The 12,793-nt window shown below is 45.5% G+C and overlaps 1 protein-coding gene across 2 annotated transcripts; it reads right to left on the bottom strand.

Annotated features, from left to right (window-relative positions):
- Positions 1 to 1,271: 1,271 nt before the first annotated feature.
- On the bottom strand, positions 1,272 to 12,467 carry LOC100276260 (uncharacterized). 2 transcript variants are annotated; one of them, NM_001367310.1, is made up of 5 exons: positions 12,245 to 12,467; positions 11,371 to 12,116; positions 11,124 to 11,266; positions 10,912 to 11,009; positions 1,298 to 2,128 (listed from the first exon to the last, which is right to left on the bottom strand). In NM_001367310.1, exons 2-5 carry the CDS (start codon positions 12,000 to 12,002, stop codon positions 1,508 to 1,510), a joined length of 1,494 nt encoding a protein of 497 aa, NP_001354239.1. In that variant the 5' UTR covers positions 12,003 to 12,116; positions 12,245 to 12,467; the 3' UTR covers positions 1,298 to 1,507. The 2 variants fall into 2 exon arrangements, with proteins under 2 accessions (NP_001354240.1, NP_001354239.1); NM_001367311.1 differs by having other exon boundaries at positions 1,272 to 2,128; positions 11,371 to 12,365.
- Between the last annotated feature and the right edge of the window lie 326 nt (positions 12,468 to 12,793).

Here is a 12,793-nt window from a genome sequence, read left to right as displayed (position 1 = left end):
ATGCATGCTCTAGAGAGGAGGGAAGCTGCGAGACGAAAGATCTCCCAGTTTTAATTCGTGCCCTTGTCCCGGTACTTAATTAGTCCCTTGCCGTACTAAGCTACATCCATGTAATGCGCTCTCGCTGTAACCACGACGTGGCGTCGATATCGTAACAGCCAATTGTATATTTTAGCTACGCGGAATCCTAATGATGGGGCAGCGCGCGGTTCAGGGCCACGAATCTAGACGTACAGATTATGGCGTCGATTCTCCATGCAGCAAAGCTAGCTGCATATCACCTATACTCCTGTGTGCGTAATTATCAATGTGTCCGTCATCAATTATATAGCTTCACTTGTACTACTGCTCTTATTCTTGTAAAGCCTCCTCCCTTTTTTTCCTCTTTATATATACCCTTCCATCTAAATATCTAATCACGGCAGCAGCTTTAACTTTTTTTACACTAATTGCGACTTTAAACTTGGAGCTAGCAGGCAGGCACAGTATAGGGGGGTAGGGGGGGCATTAGGGCCTAACAGATTCCCTTGTGCGTGGGTAGAGGTCGCATGAATTTATTCTGCCGGAGTCCGGTTAGAGGCTTAGGAGCCACCGGCACGAGAGAGTGCGGACACCAAGAAGCTGCGGCTGGAATTTCTCTTGGACGCGTAGGTACTTAGTGCGGCCACCAAGAACTACGGCTGTGGTGCAGCACCAGCAACTGACGACGACCTCAGACCTCTGGAATGCAGATTCAGAAGACATTCAGTTCACCATGGATTTTCCGTGCACCTTTTCCTCCCCTTCCCAGATATACACTGCACGAAAACTGACCCACTCTAAACAACCAGGAGTGTAAATTCTGTAAACAATCAGGAGTGTTAAATAGTGTGCTTCGTTTTTTGATCCTGTCATCCTGTTGCAAATTCATGGATGCAAGGACATTATGCGGCATCTCCTGACAGCAGCTAATTCCCAACTCAAATGCTTGCTACAAAGTTGAAGCAACATGCTATGATGCTACGGCTTAGCCTAGCCAGCCCCAGTATTTACAGTGTGCATCTCACATAGTACATGCAGCATTTCAACCAGACAAATGGACATAACTTGGATACTGTTTGGTAACTTAAATGATAATGATTTACACTCGAGTATCGACAATAAAAAGATGTATCAGCAATAAAAAGATCGAATACGCTGTTAGCAATTTTTAGTGTGGTATCTGATTACGGTTGAACTTAAACAAACATAATTTAACGTTATGAATGAACCAACCAGTGAAGCCAGATATAGAACCAATATCGCACAACTCAAATCTGCGTTCCCAAATGGCCTACTCTACTGAACAAAAAAATGCATCGGCATCATCGGTCACGATAATACGTTTACAGAGAATCGTTTTATCGGCTGTAACAGGTTCCTCTGACATCACAGTTAAACAAGGTTTAAGTAGCAACAGAAAGGATTTGGACTCGGTGTAACAAAGCTCTCTTTCGCAAGTGGCCAAGTATGCAAATTTGGCGCGAACTTATTTACGTCCTTGAGGAGCTTCGTAACTGCCAGCATTGGAGCCTGCTCGCCCAGATCCATAGGCTGGAGGCTGCGCAGCCAACCCATAGGGCGAGGACCCCTGCGCAGCGGTGAAGGGAGACTGCGCCTGTGCTAGACTGTAGGATGATGGTAGCTGTGTGTGCCCATACGCAGATGGTGCCTGCGTTTGTCCATATGATGGTTGCGCCTGAGCTGAACCATAGGGACGCACTGCTGCTGCTGCTGCTGCGCCATAGGATGTGTTTGACCCAGATGCGTAGGATGGTGGCACCTGTACAGATCCGTAGGGCGATGCAGATTGTCCCCACGCATGTGCTGCCTGATTGGACCCGTAGTAACCAGCAATGCCCCCATGAGCCGCTGTAGCTGACGCCTGTCCAGTTACATGCGCCTTTGAAGCATCATACCCAGAACCCTTGAGAGAGTCAAAGCCAGTGGCACCCCTTGATGCATCATGGGTCCCAGTTTTTGAAGAGCTGAAATTGGCAACATGAGAGCCATCGTATGCATTGCCTCTTGATGGGTCGAATCCAGAACGAAGGCCAGCGCCTCCAGGGACTCCACTTAAGTCTGCCAGACCGGTAGGAGTTGCCCTTGCCTGAATTAACATCAAAATCATATTGTTATCACTACATAAAGATGAATCCAAACAGAGTTACAATAAGCTTAAGGCAGAAATCAGATTATGAGTGCTTTGAAATGGTAGACTGATTAGTTTGCGATCCATTTTCTACACAGCAAGATAGCATCCACTAACTTAAAGCCAGCAAAAAACAAGAACGAAAAGAGAGAATCAGGGACAAACTTAAAAGTAACCAACTATGAAGCACTGACTAAATCATTCAGTAGTCGCAGTAACACACTATGTATTATGTACACTAGAATCTTGGCATGACAGGTATCTACCAACTTTAAATTATCTGGCATATTTTTGTATAGCTCTATCAAATGTTAGCATGCAAACCAAGGTGTGCTCAGATCCTGCAAATTTTGCTGATTTAACAAACTAAAAAAAACTCGCCGGGGAGAGAAAAACCGCCCTCCCGGTATTATATTAAGAAGAGACCGAAACAATGGTCCCAGCCGAGAAAATCCCCGAACCCTGGCCCCCCATCACTAACGGGCCGGCGTCAACTGTCCACTCTGCAACGGCCCAACCGGAGGGTGGCGCACAGGACATCGTAACCCGAGAGCGGATGGGGCACAGCGAGGGGATTTTTTTAACCAAGCCTGAAAATCCGCTCCCGAGGGGAATCGAACCCAGGACTTGGAGGTGCTACTCGGAAGTCCTTAACCACTAGGCTAGAGGCCCTTTCGCGATTTAACAAACAAACTATGAAATCTGAAAATTTTGAACATTCTTCATAAGCAAGTAACTGCATGTTAGGGTGAAGAAATAATTTCTGTAAGTATTAGTAGGTACTGGAGGGTGGTGTGTGTCACAGAAGGAAGGTACTGGTAGGAGCAGGACGCCCAGGAGATGACGGAGAGGATCTAGTATTGTGGGTGAATAGGGATGAAAACGGTTTCGGAATTTTTCAGTATTCCGGAAACCGTTTTCGATTTTTTTTCGATCGGATTTGCTAGTAACGGTATTTCTCAGAATCGGAATTTTCTATCGCAATCGGTATGGTACTTTACCGACCGTTTCCTTCGGTTACCGTTTTGGATCAGAATTTACCAAAAATGACAAATCGGAATTAACCAGAAATAGTAGCCAGCCCAGCCCAAGTGCCCAACCTCTAGAGATCCATCGACACAGTCCGTGACTCACGGCCTAGCAGCCCACCACTCTACCGGAGACTAGAGACGAGCAACGAGTTTGGACTCTAGTTGTGCTGACGCACAGACGCCAGCTGTCGGCCCGCCGTGGTCCCTTCCCTTCTCCGGTCATCCCGCCACTCGTCCATCTCGCCGGCAGCTGTCGCACTTCGGCTCCACAGGTCCATCCTAGCTCCCAGCTCCTCCGTCCGCTGTCGTGTCGTCGATACGCTATCGCTGTTGTACCTCACTGACTCGTCGTCAACCCTCGCAGCCTCACCCTCCCCTCCCGGTATCTCGATCTACTCTCTCAGTCTCTGTGTTTCACCGGGCCGACAACCCCTCATCTGGCCGTCCCTAATCTTCGCAATTGTTCAGCAGTTCAGGACTTCAGGTTGTGTTTGTTTATATTCTGCAGCTGTTGTTAATTCCGATCGTTTGTATTTAGTATGCTTGTCATTTTAAAATCCGTGCTAGTTGCATGCTTCCCTTGTGAATACTAGCTAGGATGAGACAAGAAAATTCTTTCCCCGTAGTACAGGTGAACTTGACTAGTGACTACTGTTTGTTTCCTTTATACTGAATGCTGAACGCTGCATTCTAGAAAATATGTATTCTATCTTTTTTTAGATGATCATTTGTTTGTTAGTAGTATTTCGTTGGTCTGTGCTATGTTCTTAGCACGATGTGATTGAACCTACTTAGCTTCATGATTGCAAGTTACAGATGATACTGCATCCTTAAAAGTGTAGGATCTTTTTCAGTGCTTCTTATATGTATTTTTAGATTTAGAGGACCAGACTGTTTAGGTTTGGGTTAGTTAGTAGCTGAACTGTCAATATGCACCAAAGGGTTGCATACTTGCATGTTCAACCAAAATTACAGTTACCCTGCTCTCTTGCAACCAGCATACATGTCAGTCCATCTGCACCTAGAAGCAATGTTCATTTAATTGAAGCAATGTCCATTTAATTAATTGTGAACTGCATATGAGGTTTTATGTGAATTGTGAACTGCATATGAGGTTTTATGTGAACTACATATGTGAATTGTGATTTGTGAAGTGCAATGTCTATTTAATCACGCTAGTGTGGCATGAATGTTATGGGTGTTTCTTATTGTATTCGTTGTGTAATGCTTTGTGACCTTTCAAACTTGGGAATTGTGGACTTGTAAACTTGTCAACTTTGTGAACTTATGAACTGTGGACTTGTGAACTAGACAACTTGTGAACTTATGAATTGTGATCTCTGTGAGCTTCTTATATTGTGAACTTGTTATATTGTGGAGTTGTTAATTGTTATATTGTAAACTTGTTATATTGGAAATTGTGAACTTGTCATCTTGTGAAATGTGTTTATGTGAACTTGTTACATTGTGAACCTATTATACATGTGCATTGTGAACTTGTAAAGTTGTGATCTTTGTGAAGTTGCCAATTTGTGACTAGTGATCTTTGTGAATTTGTGAACTTGTCATATTGTCTTTTTTCTAAAACGCGCAGGAGAACTGCGCATTAGATATATTAAGATAGAAGAAACACCAATGGTCTAAAGAAGACCAGAGTACAGAGAAAAAATAAAAATAAAAACAGCCAAAACTGCTCCTAAACTAAGGCCAGATGGTGCCCAGATCTTTGGCACCCGCGAGACACCACCTCTGAGCGTCGTCTTTGATATTCTGAATAATCTGGTTGCCACTAGGAGCATCCCCCTCAAACACACAATTATTCCGCTGCTTCCAAAGCCACCATGCCACCAACATCACAAGGGAGTTAATCCCTTTGCGCAGCGCATAAGGGACCTTGGCCTCCAAATTAGCCCACCAATCTTGGAAAACCAAATCATCCCTCGCGGGGGAGAACTGCCGCAGATTAACCAGGGAGAAAATCCTAAACCACACTTCCCTAGAGAAGACACAAGAGATTAAAAGATGATGCACCGTTTCATCCTCTTGATCACAAAGGGGGCATTGAACAGGATGGTCCAAACCCCTCTTTGCCAAGCGATCTGCAGTCCAGCACCTATCTCGAGTCGCGAGCCAAAGAAAGAACTTGCATCTTGGAGGGGCCCAGTTTCTCCGAATAAGCTCAGCAGGCGCAAAACCCACCCTTCCCATCATAAAAAGATCATACGCCGATTTGGACGAGTAAGAGCCTGAGGGGGAAGGTGTCCATATGTGCTGATCTGGAACATCTGATAACAGTTGAACCTCCCGAACAAGATCCCAGATCTGGAAGAATTCGGAGAAAGCCATAGAGGAGAAATTGCCCCTAATGTCAAGAACCCAACTGCTACCATTAATTGCTTCCTGGACTGTTCTTGACCTCACAGCCTTCTTGTTAACAGCTGCAAACAGCGAAGGAGCCCAATCTGCAATTCTTTTACCGTGCAGCCAGCGATCAGTCCAAAATTTGGTGTCAGTTCCACTGCCCACAACTGACTGAACCGATGCAGCAAAAAGTGCAGCAGCATTGGGATGAACTTGGACATCCAAGAAAGCCCACGGCCGCTCAGGTTGTGTTTTCTTCAACCATAACCATCTCAAATTGAGGGACCAGCCCATAACTTCAAGATTTGGAACACCTAAACCACCCAAAGTCAATGGTACACACACCTTCTGCCAACCCACTAAACAGTGCCCACCATTGATATTTTTGCGGCCTTTCCAGAGGAAACCTCTCCTAATCTTGTCAATGGCTTTGATGACCCATTTGGGGCATTGAAGTGCAATAAGGTGGTAAACTGGAATAGCTGAGAGGACAGATTTGACAAGAGTAGCCCTACCCGCCGGGTGAATAAGAGCAGCTTTCCAACCAGGCAATCTATCTGCAACCTTCTCAACTAGAGGGAGAAGGTCCCTCCTGGAGAGCTTTCTAATAGACAAAGGCAGGCCCAAGTACTTGCAAGGAAAATTCACCAAATTACAAGATAGCGTCTCTTGGATTGCCAAAACCTCCTGGTCATTGCAGCAAATCGGAGTAAACGAGCTCTTTGCTAAATTAGTAACAAGTCCTGAGGCTTCACCGAACACCTTCAGAACTTGTTTGACTGTCTCCAAGTCACACCTCACCGGATGCATAAACAGAACCACATCATCGGCGTATAAGGAAATTCTCTGTCCAATTCCCCGACGAAGCAGCGGCTGTAACAAACCATAGCTCTCAGCCTTCAAGATTATTGAATTTAGAACGTCCATAACACACACAAAGAGCATAGGAGATAAAGGGTCGCCCTGACGGAGCCCCCTTTGATGATAAATCAACTCTCCTGGTTCACCGTTAACCAAAACTCTAGTAGAAGAAGAGCGTAGCAACTTTGCCAACATATCACACCACCGAGCACCAAAACCAAGATGTTGTAAGACCTCCAAAAGGAAAGGCCATGAAACTGAATCAAAGGCCTTGGTGATGTCAAGCTTTAGGAGCACTCTCGGTTCCTTTTGCCTGTGCAAAACTCGGGCCATCTGTTGCACAAGAACAAAATTATCCAAAATGTATCTACCTTTCACGAACGCACTTTGATTAGGTGACACAAGCTGTGATAGTTTCCCTGATAACCGATTAGCCAGCAGCTTAGTGATGATCTTGGCGAAACTATGGATCAGACTTATAGGGCGAAAATCTTTTACCTCCTCCACATCAACTTTCTTGGGCAGCAGGGTAATATATGCAGAGTTGAGGAGAAAAAGTCTACTATCATCACCCTGAAACAGTATATTCACAGCAGCCATAAAATCTACTTTGATAATTTGCCACGCCATCTTGTAGAATCTGCCTGTAAAGCCATCTGGCCCGGGAGCTTTATCTGAAGGCATGGATTTGATGGTGTTCCAAATTTCTTCCTCGTCAATAATCCGGTCTAACTCGGTAAGATCAACAGCTGATCGATGAAAGGATTGAAGATCAAGAGTGAAGTTACGTTGTCCCGCAGATCCCAACAAATTGCTGTAAAAATCCCAGACCACCTCAATCTTATCCTTCTGATCAGTGAACACCCTGTCCTCTGTCTTCAAACTGGCAATAAAGTTTTTCTTCTTCCTGTATCTGGCATGGTGCTGGAAATACGCAGTGTTGGCATCTCCCTCTTTGAGCCATCTCAGACCAGAACGCATCCTTGCCCTGGTCCTCTCAAAGGAAGACAAGCCCAAAATATGATGCTTAAGCTGTCTCCGAAGCCAAATTTCCAGTGAGGACAGCAATCTTGAATCCTGGGCAGATTCCAGTTGATGAATAATCTCCCTCGCAAGAAGAAGTTGTCGCTTGATATTGCCTGTCTTCCTATGACTCCAAGATTGCAGATTTTTGGCAAGCCTCCGCAGCTTGTCAGCGAGCCTCTGTAAAGGGCAAACAGCCATAATCGGCTGCTCCCAGGACTGCTGCACAACCTCCATAAATCCATCAAGTTTTGGCCAAAAACTTTCGAAATGAAAGCGACGTTTACCCATGAAGGAGTCCCTCAAGCCCAGCAATAAAGGGCAATGATCTGAAATGGAAGAAGCCAAAGCTTGCAGAATGCAATCTGGGAACAACTGGTCCCAATCAGTGGTCACAAAAACACGATCTAATCTGACAAGGGTTGGCGCTTCCCGCTCATTAGACCAAGTAAATTGTCTACCCAAAAGATCAATTTCCACCAATTCAAGCTCATTAAGAAGACGACGAAAACGGCCCATCATTGCCCTGTCAACATTTTGATTATTTTTGTCTTCCACTTTATAAATGAGGTTGAAATCCCCTCCAACAGCCCACGGTCCAGCACACGTAAGGCGAATGTTACGAAGTTCTTGCAGAAATTGCACCTTCAGGACGTCCGACTGTGGGCCATAAACTCCAGTGAACCACCAAGGGGGGCCCTCACTCTGCTGGAACTGAACAGAAACAGAAAAAACATCCACCCTTGATGCAATAGCCTTGCACACATTGCCCTTCCAAGCCACCAAGATGCCACCCCGAGAACCCTCTGCTGGGAGGAACACAAATTCATCAAAATCAGCCCCAAGGGTCGACATGACTGTCCATCTAGAAATATTTTCCTTTTTTGTTTCTTGCAAACAAACCACTTCCGGCTTCACAGAATCAATCAAACTACGAACAGAATCCCGCCGAGACTTATTATTGAGTCCCCTTACATTCCAAATCAACAATTTTGAGATATCCATAGAAACAAAAGACAGGAGTACGACTAGAGAAAAAGCTTCCCAACCCAAGAACAAAAGGGGGAACTACACAATAATGGGACTCTGTCCCAACAGTGAATCTGCAGCATCAGCATTCTCCGGAATTGCCCAACCGAACAGTGCAGCTAAGGCAGCGACATGGTCCTGAGTTAGAGGCTTAGAAAACAGCCGCCCATATTCATCAAGAGCTTCTTGAGCCAATCCCTCCTGGTCAGCCCATATCCCCAAGGTTCTAGCAATATCCACTCTTATTTTTCTGACAGCTGTGGAAGGCGCCCCCCTACCATCCTTCTTCAGTCTATTGCTTCTTCTAGGTATAAAATCTTTTGGCGTCTGCTTACGTCGCCGCTTTTGGGTAGCTGGTCTGGCCAAGATGCAGTCAACTGGCTTTGTCAACTTGTGATAATTGTGAACTTGTTATATTGGAATATTTTCATATTGGTATGTTTACCGATCATATTTTAAATTCCGACTGTTACCGGTGTATTTTACCCGTCGAACCTTCGTTTTCGATGTTTCTGAAATACCGATATCGTTTCCGTTTATGGAGTTACCGTTTCCGATTTCGTTTTCAATAAAAAATATGAAAACAGAAACGGTTTTAGCGTTTACCTACCGTTTTCATCCCTATGGGTGAATGCCTGAATGGGAATTGGGATGGAATAAATGAACAGGGAAATGAGACATTGAACTCAGATGAAGCTGTGTTCAGTTGTTGGAAAGTTGGCACTGTTAGACAAGGAAGAGAAAATGGGTGGGAGGACTGCAAGGTTGAGAATGAACCCTCTTGAATTCATGTCCTGAAGTGTGGATCAGGACACTGCAACTGTGGATGATGTAAGAATCCTGAACAAAAAGGCTCGACTGTAATTTGAAGGACAGATTTTCTGATATTGAGTACAATCTTAAGTAAATGTTTTCTTGTAGTGGCAGATAATCACGATGACAACAGTAGGACATTTATGGTTGGATTGGTAGATATTCAGATTCTCCAAGAAATGTTTCAGATTAGTTTCTCCTCAGAAACGTTTCTCCATGAATCAGAATAATCGCTATACCTTTAAAGCGTGAGTTTCTTCGTGCATCGTCCCCCTCCCCCCACGCGTAGCGAGCATCGCCAGAGTTCCCCACGCGCTCAGCGAAAATATAAAAAAAGGCACACCCGCTGGGACCATGGTCTCTAGGAACAAAGCGCTTGCCTCTAACCACTGCAACTCGTGTTGGTTTATATTATACAAAGAAACCGTATATGATATATAGAAACCGTAGCGATGCACGGGCAACTAACTAGTTTTTAAATAGTTTGGCAAGTTGCCTGAGAGGATTAGAGCTGAAAGTTGGGCAATGTCGAGCCTGCGTGGCTCGGGCCAAATTATTTCGGGCCGACACGGCACGGGTTAATTTCGTGTCATGCTGTGTCGCACCATGCCCAAATACCAAAAACCTAGGCACAGCACAGCACGGCCCAAAAGTACAGCGGGCCGATGTCGTGCCGTTCCAGCCCAAGCATAGCACGGAGAAAAAAGCTTGTATATACCTAAAAAAATACATCTTCAAATTATTTATAACTTTGATGATTGCTATATATATTTATTTTTTAATAAAAACATATATTCTACTAAGATGACTATAAGTACCGATGTTTTCTATAACTTTTGTGAAGAGATAAAAATTATTGGAGCATTAAAGAACCATTTAAACATTAGTTTTCTAATTTGTGCCTCACTTTGTTGTGTCGGCCTAAGCACAGCCCATCTAGTCGTGTTGTGTCATCCCACCCATCGTGTCTAACTTTGAAGCACAGCATAACTCGGCCATTCGAGCCGTGCCAGCCCTATCCATTTGTCTTCGTGTCGTGCCGTGCTTTGGGCTGTTTTTTCGTGCCATGCTCGTGCTAGCCCAAATGGCCCGGCCCAAACTTTCAGCTCTAGAGAGGATGTTGGTTAAATTGATAGATATAGCCCTTTAGATATGCTTGCAATGATATAAAGAAGGACAGACTCAGTGCTAGCGGCTCCCACATGAGTGATGTCTGGAGAAAGAATAACCATTTTTCTAATCATACAAGTGTCATACAACAAATAAAAAATATATGCACGCACTAACCAAATCCTATCAGGTCACAGATTAATCTGATATCTGTGGCAGAGGTGGGTATTGGTGGAGTTTATTATAACAGTGGAAAAGGAAGTAAACATGAGTGAAGTTAAAAGGGAGGTGCAAACAGAGGGAGCACTTCTCATGTGAAACCAGCTCAGCTTTGGGTTGTTTATTGGTGCTTTGCGAAATGAAACGTTCAGAAGAAATCATTTTTGGCAGCGATTCTGCCGTTATTAGAATGAAACTGGCTTCAAAATCACTGTCAGATGGCCTCTTTAAGCAAACAGACATTTCACAACTTTTAAGTTTGGAAGTAAAGAACTAAAGATGCTCACGGCTCACCTGTGTACTTCCATAGCCAGTATCATAAGCAATTTGTCCAACAGAAAGATGGCTAGATATACCATCGGCCTTTTGGGTGGTGCTATTGTAGAAAAAACCTACACATATGAATGTTTCGTGGTAAAAATACCTGAAATAAAAAATCTAGTCCCTACAGATTCTAACATACAAAGTAATAAAGGAAATAACTGATAAACAACAAAACTCCATACCACTTTTGTCAAGATTAGATGTGTCCCTCAACTCAGCACGAAGTTTTTCAAGCTCCGTAACCATGGAGTCATAATTCCTCTTCATCGTCTGCAAAGATTCAGAGTGATCCACCCTGAGTTTCCTTTCGTAATCATAAGTACTCCTGAAATATAAACGGTGCATGCAAAGGTGAACCCAATCACATATTGAAGATTAAACAGTATGCATGCTAATTCTAAAGGATAGACAGCAGCATCCGCCACAGACCTGAGATGCTGATTTTCTTGCCTTGCAACATCCCGTTCAGCCAAGAGCGCGGGGAGCTGCTGTGCCTCACCGAGGTTCCTCTGCAGGTCCTTGCTCAGCTTCTGCACGTCTGCCACCATGTTCTGCCTCATGGCCACAAGGCTCTGCGCCTCAGCATGAGCCTGCTGCAGCTCCACCTTCACGGACTCACGGGCCTTCAGGTCGGCCTCCATCTTCCCAACCTTGTCAAGGAGGCCCCTCATCTCCTCCTCCTCAGCGGCTTTCGCGGCCTCCCCCTGCGCCTGCAGCCTCTGCAGCTCCTGCTGCGCCGCGGCTAGCTCTTTCCTCAGCGAGGCGTGGCTTGCAGCAAGCCGGCCGTTCTCTATAACCAGCTTCTGCATCTCCCCGTGCTGTGCCACAAGCTTCTGCTCCAGGACCTCCGGTGGGGGCAGCGGAGGCAGCATGTCGTAGGGGAACGGAGCGGGCCCGTGCCCCAGCGGTGGTAGGTGCATCCTCGGCCCCAGCGGCCCGTACTGATCACGGACCTCCCGGTGCATCATCCCATGTCCCGTGGGAACTGGACCCTGCCCGGGGCCAGGGAGCGCCCGGTGGTGGTAAGGGGGCAGGCCGGCGGCAGGCTTAACGTGGGGCATAGGGTTCGACTCGATCTGCAAATCTTCTGGAAAATAATTCTGCGAGAACACCCTAGGGCACCGATTCTCTTCTGGCGTCAACTCGGGTGGAGCTTCCGCGATGGAGAAGAGAACCTAGTCGAGGAATGGATGGATGAAAGGGGTTGTAATAGTAGTAGGGCATGAATCCGCAAATGCGGAGTGGGATTTAGATTCAATGGAGCACGAAACAAACTCGTAGAGCAAAAATCAGGGTCACTTACGAGCAAAGGAAGGAATGGACCTAGCCTGGATGAATGCCCGCTCCACGGTGGTCCAGTACCCGCAGAGGCGGGGAGGAGGGGGAGGAGGGACAGATTCCGGCGAAAGGAGAACTGGATTGTTGTGCCCCGGCGGTGAGTTTGGGGATAAAAATCAGGGACGAAGAAGAATAGTCAAGCGAAAACGGGAATTTCTTCTGTCAAGTATTTAGACTAGTTAAAAAATGTTTTTTTCTTAACAAAAAACAAGTTTATTGACTAAGTTTTTATACTAGGTACTCGTCACATGGTGTCAATGTTCGGACAAACGGTATTAACCAAGTAAAATGATGTCGCGTGCCCAGAATCTAGATGATGTGTGAGTTGACGCAATCGGTTTATCCTGGTTCGGATAATGTTAGGCTCTACTTCCAGCAGAGGGAGAATGAAGTTTATATTACTCACACCGATGTGCCTCCACTAGGGATTGCAAGCACGGCGGGAGAGGGAAAATCCCCAAATCACTAGAACTGATTGAGGCAAGTGCCAATACCGAAAAACTTAGAGGAAAAC

This window comes from Zea mays, chromosome 4, assembly GCF_902167145.1.
Source record: "Zea mays cultivar B73 chromosome 4, Zm-B73-REFERENCE-NAM-5.0, whole genome shotgun sequence".
In the NCBI taxonomy this organism is placed as follows: domain Eukaryota; kingdom Viridiplantae; phylum Streptophyta; class Magnoliopsida; order Poales; family Poaceae; genus Zea; species Zea mays.
This window is presented reverse-complemented; position numbering and strand designations above follow the sequence as displayed.

Coding starts and splice junctions, on each gene's coding strand:
- LOC100276260 (NM_001367310.1), bottom strand. CDS start 12,002: ATGCCCCACGTTAAGCCTGCCGCCGGCCTGCCCCCTTACCACCACCGG. Junction 11,267..11,370: donor CAAGAAAATCAGCATCTCAG/GTCTGTGGCGGA, acceptor TTTATATTTCAG/GAGTACTTATGATTACGAAA. Junction 2,129..10,911: donor CTGGCTATGGAAGTACACAG/GTGAGCCGTGAG, acceptor ATGTTAATTCAG/GCAAGGGCAACTCCTACCGG.